At 40.8% G+C, this 19,520-nt stretch overlaps 3 protein-coding genes across 3 annotated transcripts; 1 reads left to right on the plus strand and 2 right to left on the minus strand.

Moving 5' to 3' along the window:
* The first annotated feature begins 75 nt into the window (after positions 1 to 75).
* LOC137583035 (fap1 adhesin) lies at positions 76 to 11,657 on the plus strand. The gene is made up of 7 exons (XM_068297913.1): positions 76 to 584; positions 667 to 900; positions 962 to 1,002; positions 1,106 to 2,622; positions 2,688 to 2,771; positions 2,834 to 3,184; positions 3,240 to 11,657. Exons 1-7 carry the CDS (start codon positions 411 to 413, stop codon positions 11,543 to 11,545), a joined length of 10,707 nt encoding a protein of 3,568 aa, XP_068154014.1. The 5' UTR covers positions 76 to 410; the 3' UTR covers positions 11,546 to 11,657.
* Positions 11,658 to 12,102: 445 nt separating this feature from the next.
* LOC137582044 (glycerophosphodiester phosphodiesterase 1) lies at positions 12,103 to 14,577 on the minus strand. Its single transcript, XM_068296475.1, has 4 exons — positions 13,889 to 14,577; positions 13,629 to 13,780; positions 13,184 to 13,564; positions 12,103 to 13,124 (listed from the first exon to the last, which is right to left on the minus strand). The coding sequence occupies exons 1-4, from the start codon at positions 14,192 to 14,194 to the stop codon at positions 12,971 to 12,973; spliced, it is 993 nt and encodes a 330-aa protein (XP_068152576.1). The 5' UTR covers positions 14,195 to 14,577; the 3' UTR covers positions 12,103 to 12,970.
* A 447-nt stretch (positions 14,578 to 15,024) lies between these two features.
* On the minus strand, positions 15,025 to 16,002 carry LOC137582548 (trypsin-4). Its single transcript, XM_068297126.1, has 3 exons — positions 15,381 to 16,002; positions 15,276 to 15,316; positions 15,025 to 15,208 (listed from the first exon to the last, which is right to left on the minus strand). Exons 1-3 carry the CDS (start codon positions 15,968 to 15,970, stop codon positions 15,057 to 15,059), a joined length of 783 nt encoding a protein of 260 aa, XP_068153227.1. The 5' UTR covers positions 15,971 to 16,002; the 3' UTR covers positions 15,025 to 15,056.
* Between the last annotated feature and the right edge of the window lie 3,518 nt (positions 16,003 to 19,520).

The following is a 19,520-nucleotide window of genomic DNA, read 5'->3' on the forward strand; positions in this document are numbered from 1 at the left end:
GTAGTCGGAACGTTTTAGCAAGTGGCAGGCCCAAAATTTGAATTAACGCTTAAAAGAAGGCAGGAGAGAAGGAGGTTGGCATGACCAAATTGCGCGTCCATTGCGAAAAAATGCCTGTACAGATACAATTAAAGTTGAAAGATTTGCCGAAAAGTCTAAATTATACAAAAAGATAAGCGATTAAAGCACTAAAATATAGATAAGTGGAAAGTGTAGTGTAGTGAAAAACATTTTGTTTCATTATAATTTCGGGCTGGACACAAAAAAGCCGGATTTGTTTTTCTTTTGCTTTGCGGCTTCGCGTCCCTTTTTCGTTCCCTTTCTCTGTCCTCTCTCGTTTTCTCTTTTGTGTTTCGGCACCCAAGCGAACATTTTGCACCACTCACACTTTTCATCTTTTGGTGGCAAAAATGTTTTTGGATGGCGCCCAACTGTGCTACGTGGACAAAGATGGAGTTGCTGTGTCTGTTGCCGCCAAAGGACGCACTTTCCAAATTGGCTCGAGCATGGGATGCGATCTTCTACTCACAGAGGACTATGTGGACAGGCTGCTCTGTGAAATAAATTGCGACGCCTTTGGCAGGGTAATTTTTTTTCTTTATCGATTGGCCTTAGATTAATATTACTGATGATTGGATCTATATCTACTATATCTTATTCGAACAGGTGACCATTCATAATCATTCCAAAAAGCACACCGTTCAGTTCAATGAAGAAAAGTTGGAAGGTAAACGTCCTCTCTTGCATGGGACGCGTCTTACCATTTTGGATATAGTCTACACCTGGGAGTTTCCCAATTCATTGGAAGCGGAGCCTGACAATGGAGTAGAGCCGAGTGGGACTCCTAACCGCAATGCTCCTCTTGTCGAGCAAGCTCCCAACTCGTGTCCATCGTTGAGGGTAAGCTATTACTTTTGTAACTATGTAAAAATGTAATTATTTAATTGTTTCTTCTTCACAGACTGACCAAGAACCAATCGAGAAGCGTTTCACAGTCCATAAGTAAGCAACTTCCAACTATCATAGCCTTCAATATGATTCTACTAATTGAACTAATGCATTTTTTGAGTCTAACTGATCGAAACTATGTTTAAATGTTTTTCAGCTTTAAATATGCAATTAAATCCGATGATGAGGGGAACACTTCGCTTGGACTCAAAGATTTGTCAGATGTATCAGAACGTTGCGTTTCACCCTCAAATGAAACAGATTCCTCAATAATTGATGACGATACACCTAAAGTGGATCTCTTGGAATCTACACAAAATAAGGAGAATACAAGTAGCCCACCGGGCAGCCATAAGAAGCTTCTGCAGCTTTGTTCTCGCTCAGATGTGGTGGTAACTTCGTTTTCTCCTCGAACAACTGGAGTTCGAATTGAGAAGTCGTTCACTTGCGTGATGAAGCCTCAAACACCTAAGAGTGTATACGGCACACCGAAGAGTGTACTCTCCGAGGTCAATGAGGATAGCTGCAGTCGTGATCTAGTGGACTTTAGTACACCGTCCACATCAAAAAATGCCGGTGTCCGACGTATGTCATCTATGTATCTAATTGATCTGACCACTCCGCAAAGACTGAAATCTACGCCCAGGCAGACGACACCCAGCACGTCCTCTGACTCCTCTGAAGTAATTGAAGTAAGCAGTGCATCAACGCCTCCATCTGTGGCCAAGTCCAGAATAGGCAAGAATTCCAAGCTGCTGGCAGCTGTTGGCTCTGGTGCAACACCGAAACGTACCCCACAATCTTTAATGAAGAGAGCATTACTTACAAGTGCAAAGAAGAAAATATTGGAGAGAACTCCCATTAACCCTAGCTTGTCTAACCGTTCATCATTATTGGGGACAACGCCCCGACGATTGCCTTTTGATGAGCAGCGCAAATGTACACCTGAAAAGCGAGTGCCATTTGTAGAAAGAAGAAGCCAGTGCCAAACATCCCCTCGAAAACGTAAACCATCTCTATCCTTGTCCATGTCCTGCCCCCGCGATAATAAACTCTCGCAGCAAAGGAAATCTCTGGCAGAATCCAAACGTAATTCAACCACGTGCCTGAGCAATAAATTAGTAGCTAAGGCAAGACGTTCTCTTAGCTCCCGGACACCGACTTCACCTAAAGTAAGGACATCACAAACGCCGAGTAGAGCAAACGTCGTATGCTCGACTCCAGAACAAAAAGATTCTTCTGCAGCTGAGTTGAGTCGGACATTCACTATTGATGATGATGAGGATGAATCAATGAGCGATTCGAGAGGAAAGGAAAGACTGTCCTTCTTAACAGCGAAAACAGTTAGAAAAGATTTAAATCCAAACAATTCTACTGCCAATCCAATTGAAGAAAATGGAGGAGGAGAACAAAGTCGAAGCAAGATATCAAATAATACATTCAACGCTGACGAAGACGACGCAGCTCCAACTGCCAATCCGATTGAAGGAAATGGAGGATTGGAACAAAGTCAAAGCAACAAATTAAATGAAACATTCAACGCTGACGAACATGATGAAGCTCCAACGACAAATGAGGAATCAACAGAAACCAATAACAAAGAAGGAATTATTGAAGACAACATGGCAGATGAAGTTCTAATGCCAATTGAAACAAACCATGATCACAAAGGCGGTGAGTTTAACGCAAAAAAATAAAAAGACAAACAAACGTAAAAAAAAAACAATTTATGTTTTTAGATGAAATTAATAAGAGTCTCAATTCAATGAACATTATTGAGGACACCATTTGTGATGAAGTGGAGCACATAGCCTCAGAAGATGGTAAGTTTTTTGTAAAATATTTAATTATTAAATTTATTTCTTTAATTCGTATAAAACTGTAGAGCTGAATAATGTGGAGGAGCCAGCCCCTCCAGGTGAAACTCCCATGCCAAGACGAAGTTCTCGTCGTTTTTCTAGTGAACTGACTGCGCCTTTGACCCCTAGGCGGAGTGTTCGTCGTGCCTCAATGGAGGCTAGCCAAAAACTATCACAGCCAAAACGTCGGGCTTCATGCTCAGCAATGGATCCCGAAATTCAATCAGTCCCAACACCAAAACGGCAGCGTCGTGTTAGCGAGGAATTCTCAACACCAAAGCGACAATCCAAACGTCTTTTGAGCACACCAAAACGAAACCTTCCTGTGGATGATGCTGTTGGCGACATGGCGGTCATTGTCGAGGCCCAGGATGAGGGTAAGTTGAATGCATTCCATTCGGATATGTTTATATCTAAATTGCATATCTTTAGGTGAGGGTAATACGCCAGCCATAGCTGATGAAGATTACGGAACAGAGGTGCCAATGAGTACCGCATCAGACGAAATGGACAAAGTTGATTACCATGGACTCAAGGACTTACTTAAGACCCCGAAGATGTGCAGTACACCTCGGTATAAGGGATTGCGAGAGATGATGAAAACTCCGCGAATGCCTGCCTCACCAATTTTGGACAATATCAATGAACTTATGGAAGAGAAATCGTCCGCAACTATTGTGAGGAACATACGACTTGAAGTAACTGCTGAGGGCAAGGACTTGGATAAAATCCTCAAGACTCCCAGCGCAAAGAACATAATGATTCCCAATGATCCAGCTAGTGCCATACTAAAATCACGTGAAGATTCTTTAGCAACAGCAACCGAATACGACTTAAATGTGACAAACACAACTTTACATCTGGATAAAATCTTTGAGGACATTCCAACAAAGTCGTCGATCCAATGTCCGGAGGACAGTGAGAATGAGTTGAGTTTGGCTGGACTGAGTGCAGTGACTGCAGGAGCTGATCCCTTGGGGACTTCCCAAAAAAATACAAATGAGACTGTCTCATCGGAGATTCTGATGAACATTAGCGTGCCACCTGTTGGTAATTCATTAAAGGATCCGCTTACTAGTACCGCATACAAGTCGACATCTGGACGCGACGAACAAGATCCCAACGAGCGAGAACCCTCTAGACCTCAGTCGCCCAATGTTAGTGGCATACATTATTTAGATGAGACCACTGGCTCAATGTTTTCAGAGCCCTTGATGGTTTCCTGCGCGGACACAGTGGAAGAGACAAGAAACAATACTTGTGTTAAGGAGAAAGGATCCTCTAGACTTGAGTCTGCCAATGTAAGTGGCGTACATTGCTTAGATGAGACCACTGGTTCGACGTTTTCAGAGCCATTAATGGTTTCCGACGTGGACACAGAGGGGGTGACAAGAAGGAATACGACGATCAATGTGAAGTCTGATGATTCTATTCACGTTGACTCTGATACAGAATCTACGATCGGCTTGTCAGAACCTTTGGTGGTGAGTGATGATGAAGATGAAGAGGTTAATAAGACAGCAAATGGAAAAGTCTTGCCTGCAGAGGAATCAATCATCTTTCCATTAGACGAAAAGACTGTAATTAATGATTCCTCTAATACAAAAGATAAATCTCCAATTGATTTGGATACATCTCTTGAGAGTTTGCCTTTAGATGAAAAAGAAGTTGTGATTGAATTGGATGACTGCAGTGAGAGTGACTTATCAGCTGTCAAACTACCCACAGAAAGCGACCAGTCAACATCGCAACCACTGGACCAAATTAAGGACGATAGTTCCATTTGTGCATTGGATTCAACAATTGATAGCGAAAGAGAAATACAATCTGCTGGAGAGCGTCAAACATCGTCTACATCAACAACTAAACCATCGCCAGCTATTGTCATTTCAGAGGATGCAACGTTAGACAAAGCTACAGAAAATGACATCGATTTAGAAATAAAGAGTGCACCTCAAAGGGAGAACGACGCTTTCAATAATAGTCAATCTGCATTAAAATCGCAGAATGAAAAAAATTCGGATTTGTCTCATCATGGTAATGGTGTGGAAGAACAGTTGTCAGTTTCTGTTCTCAATGAGTCAACACATTCAACTAGTGAAGTAAATGCGCAATGTCAGGAAACGAACCTATCTTCAGCGGTTATCAAAGTGGCTAGTGAATCGTCCGAGGAATCCCTTATAAAAGAAGTTTCAAAAGATATAAATGTTACTGTAGAAAAAGAATCAAATGAATTACCCACAACCTCAATCGATGAGAAGACAAAGCCGCAGACCTTGGAAACTGATAATTTATCGGTATTAGAAGACGCGTCTCAAGATACTTCAGCTATTATAGATACTGCTTCCACAGAACTATCGACGTCTATGCCGTCAGCCGAAGAGAGCCTGAAGGAGACGACGAAAGATATAAAAACTACTGACATATTGGCTGCAAAGGACGGCATTCAAACTGTTTCACCTCCTGTAGATGCAACTTCCAGAGAATTATCGTCATCACCACCCTCAACCGAAAGAAAGTCGATCTCGGAAAGCATATTTCAAGAGGGTACTGAAAATATTTCGCATACTGTGTATACCGCTTCTAAAGAAACAGAAGACTTATCGATATTGGAAGACAACACCAAAAATATTTCAACTGCTGCAGGTTCTGCCCTTTCAGAATTATCCACATTATCACCAGCCAAAGAGACTTTGAAAAAAGACACAGAAGAGGAGAAAGAATCATTTGCATCACCAGTGTTAGCCGATGACTTAAAACTCGAGACAATGGAAACAGTGTCCGAATCAAAGACACAGCCTGCTGAGACATCATCAATGTGGGAACCGGACCAACTTGAAAAAGGGTCTGACGAAGAAGTTAACGAGGAATCTCCGAAAAGCGAAATTATTGCGCCAAATGAAATGTCAAATTCTGATGAGGCAATTGCATTGAATGGCGCAAATGACAACCAGATGATTCCAGCTAGTACGGCGAACGCATCGTTTGAATTAATTGATAAGAAACCAGTAGTCATGAAACTTGCCTCTGCTGAACGTAAGGCTGAAGATCAAGAAATTGCACAAGTAACGTCGTCTAATGCAGATCTTGAAGGTTCTATCGTTATTGACTTAGATGAGTCAGTTGCAAGTGAAGCCAAAGTAGAATCCAATCAAGTCGAAACCGATCTGTTTCCAGAATCATCAAACGAAGAAACTGTGTCTTTGGATAAACAGAAAGAGGAAATGGCCAAGGAGAAATTAAGTGCTTCAGTTGCATCTCTAGATGTTTCCACTTTGACGGATCAGCCAAATGATGAATCTGTACACCCATCAGAAGAAATCGTTACCACAACCATATATCCAGCCCTAAAGGCTGCGAACTTGCCATCTGCCGATGATGCTAAAGATCTGCCAAGGGATGCAGACTCAATTTGTTTCGATGATTCTATAGTCGAAGAAGAGAAAAAGACGCCTGAGGAAACATTGGACGATATAGCGCTTGAAAAAGCATCAATAAATAGCACCAAAGAAAGCATAGAAACTTCAATCAATTTGCTGCAGGATGTGACAAAAGAGAGGAAGATGATGGAAGAAACAAACGAGAAAGTTGCAGATAGTTTAACAGGAGAACTGACATTGGACAAATCTGCAATTAAACTAATTTCATCTAACGATATTGCGGAAAACGTTTTGGAAGGACCAGTCACTAGTTGTCAAGAGCAAGAGGAGAGACAGGAATCAATTGCTGAAAAAACTGTTGGGCCACTGGATTCGTCAATACCATATGATGTGATCGACAAAGATGCTTCGGACGACAAGCGAAGGTCCGTGACGTCAATTTTTGATATATCCATTATGGAGACTTCTGCTATAAGCGAAAATGTCTCGGTCTGCAGTAGTCAAATCGTTCAGAAGACTCCACCACGTCCATTATCAAAGGAATGTGTCATTAATGAATCGGTAGCTGACTCAAAAAATGTGTCCTCTGTAGATGAAGTAATTGATTTGGATGCTTCAAGCATATGTAACGAAGCCTCAATGGGAGCGTCGCCGACAGACAACGATTCTGTAGTCATAAAAGACAATTCTTCAACCCAGCTATATCCTGGCGAAGATGGCCAATCATCGGAAGCCTCAGAGAATAATAAAACAAAAGCAGAAGTAGAAGATTCATTTGTGAATAAACCAATTCAAGCGCCTCTTGCCCAACTCCAAGCAGTAAATGGTGAAGTTATTCAAGATGACGAAGTTGCTATAGAAAGCGAATTGCCAGTTGAAGAGTCCGCAGCAGCAACAGTTGACTCCGAAGCCAGTAATGAAATTAAAATTGCCACTTTAGAGGAGGATAAAAAGGTCACCGAAAAACCTGACTTGGAAAACAAATCTAATTGTGTAAACGAAAAGCAAGACAGTTTGGATAAATTTAAAATGAACAGCGAGCAAACGTCAATCCAGGCGACGGAAAATGAGATACAAGAGATAATTGACAAAGCTGAAGAGACAGAAAAAACAGATGTGTCTTCGACCGAAAAGGAGTTGGAGATGGCTGTTCTGGACGCAACACCAGAACATGTCGAAGAAAACATTGAGAAGGAAAAGCTACGGCAAGTAGCAGACGAAGAAAAAGAGCTAACACTCAATGTCATATCAACAGAAATGGCTGAAACTAAAACTGAACCCACACATGAACCTGCAAAGGAAATTGCAGAAGAAGAAACTAAATCTAAAATAGATGAGCCGCTAGCAGAAGAAAAACCTATAGCCAAATTAGATGAGATATCAAAGGTAGAGGAAACTGAAAGCCATGCATCGTTAAACAACGTCAAAGTACCAACAACTGAGGAGAAAACTGATGAGTCGATAATTATTGAAGAGCCAAACAGAAAGACATCTTCAGAAAAGATAATGTCTGAAAGGGAAACATTACTTGAATCGGTGGAGCAAACTCAAATAGAAGCACCTCCAACAGAAGGTAAAAATAAATCTAATTCTAATTCGGAAAAAGAAAAAGAGCACGAAAGAGAGACATCCTCAGATAAAGCTGTGACTGAAAGCGAAATATTACATGAATCGGTGGAGAAAACTCAAAAAGAAGCAGGTCCTACGGAAGATAAAAGTAATTCGGAAACTGAACAATCAGACACAGAATCCAAGGATATAACAGAGCGAGTATCTGCCGCTATGGCGGAAAAACGCACAAGACCTAGACCAAAGTCCGCAACCGAAAGAAAGGATACTCTGCATGGAGAACAAAATGCCAAAGAAGAAGAACCTTCAAGGGAAATTAAAACAGAAAATGTCGCCGAACTTAAAGCAGATGGAGAATCGTCGGTGGCTCTGCAATCTATTCACATTGAAAGTGAGGAACAACCCAAAGGGCTTGAAGGAAAACAGGCGAATGAAATTAAAGAGCAAACTAAATCTGGAATTCTGGAAGAAGTGGTTAATATTACAGAGGAGGAATTTAAACAAAAGGTTGAAACAAAAGCAGTCGACGAAGAAGTTGCTGGGCCTGCTAAAAAGCGAAAAGTACATGCAGAAATAGTAACGGAACCAACGGCAAATGAATCTGATAGAGAAGTGTTTCCATTAACAACGCATAAAGCGGAAAAAAGCAAAGCAGATGAGGCACCAGTGCCTCCTGAAAACGACAGGCCTAAGCGACGAGAAAGGAAGCCTTCAAAGAATATTCGTGACTATGAAAAGGAATCCGGTTTAGAGCCAACGTGTACAAGCCCAGAAATAGTTGAGGCAGAGCCCAAGAGACATGCAAGGAAACCTTCAGAAGATACAGCACAAACAAATGAAAAAACAGCCATGGAAGCAATGCCAGAAATTTCCGAAGAGGCAACCGAAAAAGATTTTGTGGCGACATCTAAGCGGCGTGTCCTAAAATCATCAGAAGTTGAGAGCAAAAAACCAGACACAATTGTGGCAGGCGAAGAGGCAGCAGGGTCTGTTCAAAGCGAGGATAAGCCTAAGAGACGGGTAAGAAAGGCGTCTTCAGAAGTGCGTGAGCCAGCACATCCTCTTTCTGATGTGCCAAAAAGACGCGGAAGAAAACCCTCATCGGATGTACCAGAATGCGATAATGAGCCAACACAAAAGGCCATACAACGAGTTGCGGAAATAGCGAATGTTAAAAGTGTTGTTACCCCTACTAAAAGACGGGGACGTAAACCATCGACTGAAGTCTCTGAACCTATTCAAGAAGATTCTAATCTTAACGATGATGAGAAGCTATCAGCGATAGCCGAGGATACGGATGAACCAATCAACGCGAAGAATTCGGAACCGGATAGACACACAGAGAAGGCAAAATCACGACGAGGACGCAAACCATCGTCTGAGGCCCCTGAATCAGTTGATCTTACTCAAGAAGATGTTAATCCCAACGAAAGTGAGAAACTATCAGCGATAGCAGAGGATACGGAAGATCCAGTCAACGTTAAGAATTCAGATGCATATAGACACGCAGAGAAGGCAAAGACACGTCAAGGACGCAAGCCATCAGCTGAAGCCTCTGAATCAGTTGAAGATATTTCGGAACATCCTAAACCAAAGGATGATGATAAGCTTGCAGCGATAGCAGAAGATGGGGACGCAAAGGACTCGGAACTGGATAGACACCCAGAGAAAGCAAAAACACGACGAGGACGCAAACCATCGGCTGAGGCCTCTGAATCAGTTGATCTTATTCAAGAAGATGCTAACCCCAACGAAAGTGAGAAACTATCAGCGATAGCAGAGGTTACAGAAGAACCAGTCAACGTAAAGAATTCGGATGCGGATAGACACCCAGAGAAGGCAAAGACACGTCGAGGACGCAAACCATCAGCCGAAATCTCTGAGGCAGTTGAAGATATTTCAGAACATCCCAAACTAAAGGATGATAAGAAGTTATCAGCAATAGCAGAAGATGGTGATGTAATGAACTCGGAACCGGATAGACACCCAGAGAAGGCAAAAACACGACGAGGACGCAAACCGTCAGCCGAAATCTCTGATGCAGTTGAAGATATTTCAGAACATCACAAACCAAATGATAATGATAAGATGTCAGCGATAGCAGAAGCTAGAGATGAACCAGTCAGCGAAAAGAACGTGAAATCAGATGCACATCCAGAAAAGGCAAGGACACGACGAGGACGCAAACCATCGGCTGAAGTTGAAGAAAAAGATTCACAGGACTTACCCGTACCCAAACTGAGACGTGGACGCAAAGCATCTGCAGACATTGATGAAATGATCCCGCCTAAAGATACAATCAGTAAACGGGGTGTCATCAAGGAGACAGCAAAGCGTCATGCAGATGAGGCCAAACATTTGGATGAAATTCAGGAGATCGATGAGCCAGAGGCAAAGAGGAAATTAGTAGTTGAAAAGGAAACTACAAGCAGCATACGCCGCCGTGGAAACCAGAGTAAAGAGGAACAAGAGGAAAGCAAACCAAAACGTCGTGGACGCAAAGAATCCGCCGAAGAAGTCCGCACCGAAGCTACCCAAGTAGAACCTTTACCTCAAACGCCAAGTGTAGAAGTAGAGACAAGGCCAACACGTCGAGCTCGAAATCCTTCAGTAAGTGTGGAGGAAGCACCCCTCAAAAAGACAACCACTCGACGTGGACGCACTCCCAATAAGCAGGTGTATGAGTCATCAAACGCCATCGTAGTCTCACCTGCTATTCTCATTACTGAGCCACCGTTGGAGAAACCTCAGACTATCGTCAGTGATGGTAATCAGATATCATCTGAAGATGAGTTAACTCCACGTCGCCGGGAGCGGCGCAATTTAATGCCGAAGAACTACAATGAGACATCAGATGAGGATAAGCCAAGCTCACGTAAGACCCGAAAGCCGGCGGTCAGCAAATCGGCATCGAAACCCTTGGAAGCGGAACGGGAGCTTTTGTTAAGTACACCGCAGCCCAAGCAAGCATCTACCGCCGAAGAGCCGTTAACACCAGTCAACGCGAAACCTCCTGTTGAGCCATCAACTTCAAAGAAGCGACAAGTGCGGAACACGCCGCGCAAGGATTATAAAGAGGCATCCGATGACGAAAAACCTGCCACTTCCCGTACACGTCGTGTAAGAAATCCCACACCAAAAGCATTAGAATTAATTGTAGACTCCAGCCCAAGACCTGGCACACCGAAACGGCGCAAAGTTGCAAAGGCTATAGCCGAAGAATCGGAAGAGCCGCCGGAGAAGAAGGCTGTCACAAAGGAGTCTGCACTTTCACCAGAAATCCCAACAAGCATCACTGCAGAGGCAGCGTCCGTTTCATCCAAAGCACGAGGAACACGTCGTAAAGTAAACGATGTGAAAGTTCCAGACGTCGTAACAGAAGAGCCAATACCAGCGGCGGCACCCAAGAGGAATGCACGGGCACGCAAACGTAAAACGGAAGAGACTGAACCGGTAGCGGATCAACCGGTCAAATCCCGTCGCGGAGGCCGTGCGAAGACCCCGGCATTCGCTGAAGAGACAACACCTCAACTCGAAGCTGAGCCAGACGCGAAGAAACCTCCAGCCCGTGGACGTGGCGCTAGAGCAGCAGCAGCCAAAGAACCCGAAATTATTGTGGCACATGTTGTAGAAGCCGAAACGAGTGCGTCCACCTCCTCCTCTTCTCAGACTCACACCGCACCCGTGCGCAGTGGACGAGCCAGAAAGGTTCATTTTGAAGCCGAACCGACCACAAATGAAGATGGTGCTCCAGCACCCAAGCGGGCGACGCGCTCCCGTCGCAAATAATTTTGTTTATTTTCGTTCTACTTTTCTTTCTTTTTTTTTGTTTTACAAATTTTATAACTACATAACGAACTACTCAAAGAACTACCTTAACAATTATATATATAAATTAGAATATGTTTTCTGTTTGAAATTGAATGAAATGTTTTCAGTTTTCTTATTCTTATGTATAAACATTGTTCACGGCATTATTTTATATTGCCTTGACCCACTTTGTTATTATCTATCTCAATTGAATAAATACCATGCGACTGCCGGAACAGGAATAATTGAACAAAACACACAAATATCGTTATATTTAAGAGAAAATTATCCATAAAGAGATGAACGCTCAGTAATGAATTGAAAATATATTAAAAATTTTACCTTAAGATCGATTTATACATATATGGCATATTTTTAGTTAACTCTGTAAGTCTGTCTATCAATAATTACTCCCACTAATAAAGAAATTTTCAAATACATACATAACTAGCCAAATATGGGACTTTTGAAAGCTATAGAAAATGTATTTCATGAACATTTTTCAATGCATGTTTTTCAAAGACAAAAAGACATAGTTTATTGCTTGACTTTCTGTCAATATCTTTTATTTACTCAAATTCTTTAACCATACATTATATAGTTTTTGGTAATTTTTGTTCATATACATAATGTTCGTTTAGATAGTTCGTATGCTCTTTAAAGACTGGATCCTTGGATCCTTCAGCTTACATTTTTTGTTTTCTTTATTTGAAAATAATTACAAAACCGCTTCTTGGCAGATTAATAATAATAGGTAAGGTATAAAAGCTTTTTTGTGTATATGTATACTCGCTTCAAAAGAAACCCCATTATTATAATAAAAATATCGTAGAGTGTATATGTATATATGTGCGGATGTATACAAACTTTGAGAACTTTTCTTGGGTAAAATAAAGCTATAAAGGGATAACAAATAAATATCATAAAAATCATAATACGCAGTATAGATAGGACGTCAAAATAAGTATGAATAAATAAAGCACAAAACTTATACGTAAAACTTCGATCTGGTTTCGGATCGCACTGGTACACATGGTGGATTAATACTTTGTAAAGCTTCTACAAAAGTTAAAAAAAATGTAAAATAAAACTGAGGATCGGGACAATTTCGAACGTGCCGAAATTGTTGGTATACCTTTGCAAATTCTAAGGTTTCTATATAGACAAGGTTGGTAGAAATGAAGCAAGAGCTACATGTGAGTATGTGTAGTAGGTACATATATGGGAGGTATTTTGAATAGAATTTCCTTATAGCCCAATTTGCAAAGATTTACAAAACATACACATCTTAAGTGTATACCTTAAAACTAAAGCATATTGGTTAAATGCATGCGATTTGTTTCTTTTTTTCTGTGTGCGCATCTGAGTTTTGTTCATTCTAATTCTTTGGCCATGTGTCGCTCATTAGGCCTTCATCAGTAGATGCGGTTCGGAGCGTAATGAGTCCGTAAGATATTGTGTTTTCATGGTTTTCTGAAAATAACGCTTTTCGTTGGGCGAATTGACCATATAAACAATTGGACGTACGCCAACATTACGCCACAAATCAGCAATGTGCCTGTGAAATTAAAATGCATTTAAATGACTTTATCTCATAGGTTAAGCGATAGCACTTACAAATTAAACTCATCCTTGCTAAGAAACACAACACTAATGCCTATTACGGGGGCAATAATGTTGCGAAAGATTGCACCATAGATCGAGGTAATCAGTGTAGAGGATTTAAGTATGCTTAGGGACAAGTAGGTCTCATGCCACAGTCCACAAATGATGTCTGGCTGCAGTTTACGTAACTGATAAATGGCCAGGGGCGAACGGCTTATGACAATTGTGCGCTGTGTCAGTGCCTCATTGGATGACATGAACTTTTGCATCTGATCGATCATACGTGGACTGTTGTCGTGCAGGCGAAGAAATAATGTGGCTGAAGGAGCTTCAGCTTCCAGAAATTCAGATAGCTGCTTCAGAGTGGCTACATATTCGGTCTCAAACTGGCATCTGCGAATAGCGCAAAGTTTAGAATAGAATTCTATAAATTTTTATACATTTACAGTACACTAACCCCATGGGATGCTGCTCTGTGATGCTTTGCTGCTGTAGATCATTTAATGTACGATGAGCAACATCTAGTTTTTGAGGATTAGCTATGACAATTTCACCGCAAGATGTTAAACCGGCATCTAATAGCAAATTTCGATAACCACGTGCAAGGCACTACACATGTGTCAGGAATAAGGGGGCGGGAGAAATAGATATACAAAGGGGATGTTATTGATTATTTTTTTTTGCTAATAATCGCCGGTAATAGCCCGCTGACGTCACCTTTTTGATGGCTGCCTTAGAGTTTTCGGGTGCATCATAACCAGCTCCACGATTAGCTATCGGCCAATAGCTGGGCCAATCATCCGGCGTACTCAACAGGCTGAGCAAACGTTTCTCGTTGGGACTCCGTTGCAGTTTCACAAATTTTGAGGCCACACACACGATGAGCAATGTCAGGGTGCACCAAGGTATGGCCAAATTGCAGAAGAACCATAACACATTGAAGCAGAAGAAGATCAGGCTCATGGAACAGCAAAGCAGCTGATAGATCATCTTTATGCCTAACCACAACCAGCGCCAGTACATTCAGTAACAGACAACTATGACACTCCTAAGATCCAAATCCGCGTTGATGATAGGTGTCTGTTGTGTAGTCTATTTTTAAACCAACTATTTGGTTTTAGTAGGTGATTCTTTGCCTTTTGCAATTGCCCCAAATACACAACCCCCTTTCCTTCTTCCCTTTTTTGGCTTAGCACACAATATTATTTCCTTGCCACTCCCACACCTAGTTTTCTCTCCTTCGTAAAGATTGTCTTATCTTTTATATTTAATATCTTCCTGATTTAAATTGTTTAATAATTGATTTGGTTTTGTTAATGTAGTTTAACTCTTAACGGACGGACACTTGAAATAAATAAATAATTATTTGTTATGGATCAAATAGACAAATATAAATCTGTATCCCTGGTCCCGCGTGAGCTATCGACGGGCTAGCCCCGGCGAGTTATCGACTTGGGTCGTGAACACAAAAACCCACCCCTTACAAACGCCACAATAAATAAATAAATGAAGGTACTCCACACAAACCAACACGGTCATGAATTGCACTTGTCTGGAAGGTTCCCGACACAGACATAATAACATAACTAAATGGTCAGAAATCGAAAACCAATCTGACGAACCTGACCAAACAGGAGTAGAAGGAACATGCAACGTTGCCTCAATGGCATCCCATATGTACTAGGGACCAGGAAACGCGTCCAAGAGGGAACACGCCCGATGCATGTTTTACCGCTGGACTCAGATAAGTTTTGAGGTATTACAATAGACTTCCTCATTATGGTAATTTTTCTTCTAGGTAATTTTTTCCACTTCCTTTTTGCTAGTGAAGCTTTTGTTTCCTTGATTTTATCACGCAATTTGTTTATTGACTATTAGTTTAGTTTCACAATTTTGTTAATAAACGAATCCAACGTCTAATTGTGGGATGAGCCAAGCGAGTGTAGACTCCCGGGTAATACGGATCCGCACATCCCACACCCCAGGACACAATGCCGATAAGGGTATTTTGAGCACTGATTGGACCACCACTGTCGCCTAGAACGTTAACGTGACGTTTCTTAAAAATTCCATTTGATAAGTAAAAACTAGTTATTATTCTCACCCTGACAAGCATCCGTGTTACGAGCTGCCGCACAGAACATGCTAAAATTATAAACGTTATCATTTTGGGATATTAATTAGTAATTGTGCTTCTCGTTTCGCTTACGCTTCAGTCACGCCTCCATGAAATTTCAGGTCGTTGTGGCATTTCTGCTGATTCACAGTTAGGACAGTGGTACTTTTTAAAACGGAAGACAGTATCGGATCTGTTGTGCTCATATGTCCCCATCCGGAGACAATGGCAGGCATACTATCATTAATTGCTTCTCCTATTGAGGGCAGCTGAATGGGAGCCACTTTGCCATTGTTGGAGGTTAGGGTTTCAGCTGCAGTCCGAAGAAGAGCAACATCAAAGTTCATGTCCTTTGCATCGTATGATGGATGTTTGTATATGGCCAAAACTTGTTGGACATCTCCACCCACGGATCGTAAAACACTTCCCAACCGCAGAGTAAATTCCTGTGGACTTCGTTCGTGTCCATCGATGCAATGAGCCGCTGTTATGGCCCAGTTTCCGCTTATTACAGAAGCCCCACATATGTGTACCGACTGGCGACGTAACGATAATTGATATGGAAACTCTCCGTCCCCAGCATCTCGGCCATTGACAATGCGACTGTCTGGCTGACGTTTAACCGACGCCGCCTGACATGTTAATACCAGTGCAAAAAGGAGGAGTAATAGAAGCTGCTGCATGACTCCGCTGACTCTTCAAAACTAAACACTTTGTTTCACATAAAACTTGATATATTCTTGAAGAGTTTTGCACTTGGCCGTCGATTCGTTATCAGTTGACGCTGTTATCTCTTCTTGTTAATATTTCTATAGAAGTAGAAGCTGCAAGCTGTGTAATTAGGCATTGTCGATACGCTGGGTTTTTTTTTTCGGTGATTCTATTATTGTTTACAATATTGACGGCATTGAACTTCCGTGAAAAACATGGATGAATAATCGGGACTTCCTAATGGGTGATAGAGTTCTAATTAGTTCTAGATAGAGTTCTATCTTTAATTCTTTTAAGATACTCTTTACATGTTGTGTATGATTCTTTCTTCTATAAAAACTAAATTTGTGTGCATCATTTTAACCACCAGAAAATATGTTTTAAAAATTTCAAATTTGAAATTGTGTGCATTGACCGTTATATTACTGCAGCCCTGTGAATCGATAAGTAATTTTTACCGGCCGTCATCGGGCAAATTATCGAGGTGAGTTCTAGAGCTGTAAAATGGTTATTGTTCACTATCGATTGTGGCATATACATTGCGCATTACTTGTTTTGGCGCAACATTTGAAATATATTTATATGTAAAAGGTATTTAAATATTAAAATAAGTGTTTATTTGTAGGTAAATTTTCGTTGGTGTTGGTGGCGGAAGGATGGACAAATTTCTCTTGAAAAACTCACAGGGTAAGTTCCATTTACTGCTCAGCAACGCAAGTAACTAATTTATGTTATGTTTGCATGTGCTTTGTTAAGATGGACAAGACAGCAGCATTGAGGCAATTGAGGAAGAGAACCAGCTAGCTAAAAGGCAGCGATTCGGAACATCATCGGTATGTCTGCAATTGTCGCTCTTGCGGCAAAATGTATAAGACGAGCGGAAATACCTCAAATTTGTTTGACCACCTGAAGCGTGCGCATCCCGGTCAGCGTGTTAACGATATGCCAATCACTTCTGGTAAAAAAGATACATACATATTTAAACACAACATATGAATCTACGTCAAAGCGCAAACAAGAGCTTGATTTAGGACTCATAAAATTTGTAGCTCAAGGCATGCAACCTTTTTCTACAGTTGAGGATCCTGAGTTTCGCGACTTTATCAAACTATTCGACCCACGCTACAAACTATCGTCGCGGATTACCCTCTCTAATGTCATGATGACAAATTTATTTGATGAGCAGAAACCTATATTAAAAAATTTGCTCAGCAAAATAAATCACTGTGCCATCACAACTGATATGTGGACGTCCCTGGCAAATGAATCTTATATGACAGTCACATGCTCGTTTATTACCAGATAGTTACTGTCTTCGCTCTGCTGTTTTATCAACAAATAAGCTAATTGATGAAACAAATCATACTGCTAAGAATATAGCAGATACCCTGCAGGCTGTTTGCAACGAATAGGGAATTTTTGATAAAATAACTGCAATTGTGACCGATAATGCAAGCTCAATGATCAAAGCGTGTGAGGTGCTTAAAAAAAGGAATTTACCCTGCTATGCACACTCACTTAATTTGGTGGTGCAAGATTGCCTTAAGCTGGATTGCACAAAAGAATTACTTAAAAAATGCAAGTCCATTGTGTCGTTTTTTAAATGTAGCACGATTGCTTACAAGAAATTTAAAGATTCTCAATTGACGGAAACTAAATATAGTCTAATACAGGAAGTTGCCACCAGATGGAACATAACTGTCGACCGTTTTCCTTCTTGCGTTCTCGTTGCGAACACAACCGAAAAAGTTCATACTCTCTCGCTCTCGCTCTGAACAAGAGACTCTTGCTGTCTTGATTTATATTTTCTGTTGAGCTCTTTTCGTTGAGCGCTTTGTATATCGGTCTTTCAATGAGCAGTGCATAAAGAGCGAAACGAGAAACGCTCGCACGATGTGAGTCAACAAAAGACCGATTGACCGAAAAACTCAACGCAAACGGTCTTCACATTTATTTTTGTTGTTGTGAAAAATAAACATAATTTTTTGATTTTTTCAATTTAAATTTTTAACTTAAATTTATTTTAAAATTTTTTGGTCTTTTTTTCATATTTTTTTTAGAAAACCATATTTTATTTCATTTTGATTTCATATTCCATTTGCTTGCCTATGCGTGTGAATGTATACCAATACATACGCAAAAGACTTTTTGCTTGATTGAACACGACGAAACGGTCTTGGAACAACCAGAACAAAACAGTACAGAAAAAAACGGTTTCGCTCCGAGCGCGAGCGAGCTCATTTAAGAACCGAAAAATCGGTTGCTCGCTGAGTCTTTTCGTAGAATGTCGGGAAAAGACACTTATTTACAGACAACGAGAAACGGTCGACAGTTATTTGCGAGCTATGGTGCATTCCTAATGATTTAAAGAATCTTAAAAACACATGAAGCAATCAATATAACACTTCTAAGTTTGTCGAAAGCGCCACAGCCTCTCACAGCTGACGAAATCAAGACTTAAAAGACTTTTAATTGAAGAACTCATTCATCCGAGCAAGTCTTCAGCTCCCACCTCAGAGCCACCAACACCAATTGATCAACCAAAACCAACATGACATCCTCTTTATGAATTTGTAAAAATCAACATAGAAAATTTGCCTAGGACCAAGCGCTCCGATGCAATAATTGATTTACACCAATATATTGGGAAACATCACACCTTAAGCGATGTTGATCCCCTCAAATATTGGCAGGTATGTAGCTTTACAAAAATTTTTCAAAAATGTTTAATGTTTCTGTATTTACAGCATAACGAAAGTAGTATAAAAGACCTTACTACGAAATATTTTTGCATTCCTGCTTCATCGACAGAGTCGGAGCGATTGTTCAGCAAAGCTGGACAAATTATAACGGAACGAAGAGCTGCCTTAAAAGCTAAGCATGTGGACATGCTCCTTTTTCTTAGTCACAATTCTCGGATCTTGGCAGAAGACTGATCCTTAATTTTAATTTTATTCAAATTTGTTTTGATTTACTATGTCCATGAATGATCTCATTATGTTAAACATATGAAACATATGAAATGTTTATTAAAATGTTAATTTTTATTGTTAAGTATGCGTTTATTAAGTTTTTGAATTTAAAAATATTTTCGATAGTACTATCGATACTATTGAATATTTGTTGCCAAACCATCGAAACTATTGAATGTTGCAACCATCGATAGTTTTGCAGCTCTAGTGAGTTCTCTCGCGGTGGTGGGAAAGAAACAAATGAGTGGAGGAAAAAAGCGACGGAGTGGCGGAAAGCGGTGTTGGCGTTTTTTCCGGAGATATATAGGCTGAGATAGCCAAAAAAAGCCAAAATAATCTAAGTTACAGAAAAAAACTGCGGTAAATGTTTACTATTACTACTCGAGATTTCAGTGTTGAAAAGTGGAAAAATCGGGTAAAGCTAGATTTCAGTGTTGTCAAACGCTATTTTTTATTTGGCGCACTGTTTGACTGCCCTGGTAGCCAAATATTTTAATCTAAACTCTAAAGTCGAGGAATATTCGGCTGCTCTGGCAGCCGAATATTGTAT

The sequence above is a fragment of the Drosophila tropicalis genome, unplaced genomic scaffold, assembly GCF_018151085.1.
Source record: "Drosophila tropicalis isolate 14030-0801.00 unplaced genomic scaffold, ASM1815108v1 contig_859, whole genome shotgun sequence".
Taxonomy (NCBI): Eukaryota; Metazoa; Arthropoda; class Insecta; order Diptera; family Drosophilidae; genus Drosophila; species Drosophila tropicalis.

Bases quoted from the DNA above. Each gene is read 5' to 3' on its own strand.
- LOC137582044 (XM_068296475.1), bottom strand. From the start codon at position 14,194: ATGTACTGGCGCTGGTTGTGGTTAGGCATAAAGATGATCTATCAGCTG. The intron at 13,781-13,888 runs GTGACGTCAGCG...ACACATGTGTAG, and splicing joins CTAAGGCAGCCATCAAAAAG to TGCCTTGCACGTGGTTATCG. The intron at 13,565-13,628 runs GTTAGTGTACTG...CGCTATTCGCAG, and splicing joins ACAGAGCAGCATCCCATGGG to ATGCCAGTTTGAGACCGAAT.
- LOC137583035 (XM_068297913.1), top strand. From the start codon at position 411: ATGTTTTTGGATGGCGCCCAACTGTGCTACGTGGACAAAGATGGAGTT. The intron at 585-666 runs GTAATTTTTTTT...TTATTCGAACAG, and splicing joins ATTGCGACGCCTTTGGCAGG to GTGACCATTCATAATCATTC. The intron at 1,003-1,105 runs GTAAGCAACTTC...AATGTTTTTCAG, and splicing joins AAGCGTTTCACAGTCCATAA to CTTTAAATATGCAATTAAAT.
- LOC137582548 (XM_068297126.1), bottom strand. From the start codon at position 15,970: ATGCAGCAGCTTCTATTACTCCTCCTTTTTGCACTGGTATTAACATGT. The intron at 15,317-15,380 runs GTAAGCGAAACG...TTATAATTTTAG, and splicing joins CATGGAGGCGTGACTGAAGC to CATGTTCTGTGCGGCAGCTC. The intron at 15,209-15,275 runs GTGAGAATAATA...TTAACGTTCTAG, and splicing joins TAACACGGATGCTTGTCAGG to GCGACAGTGGTGGTCCAATC.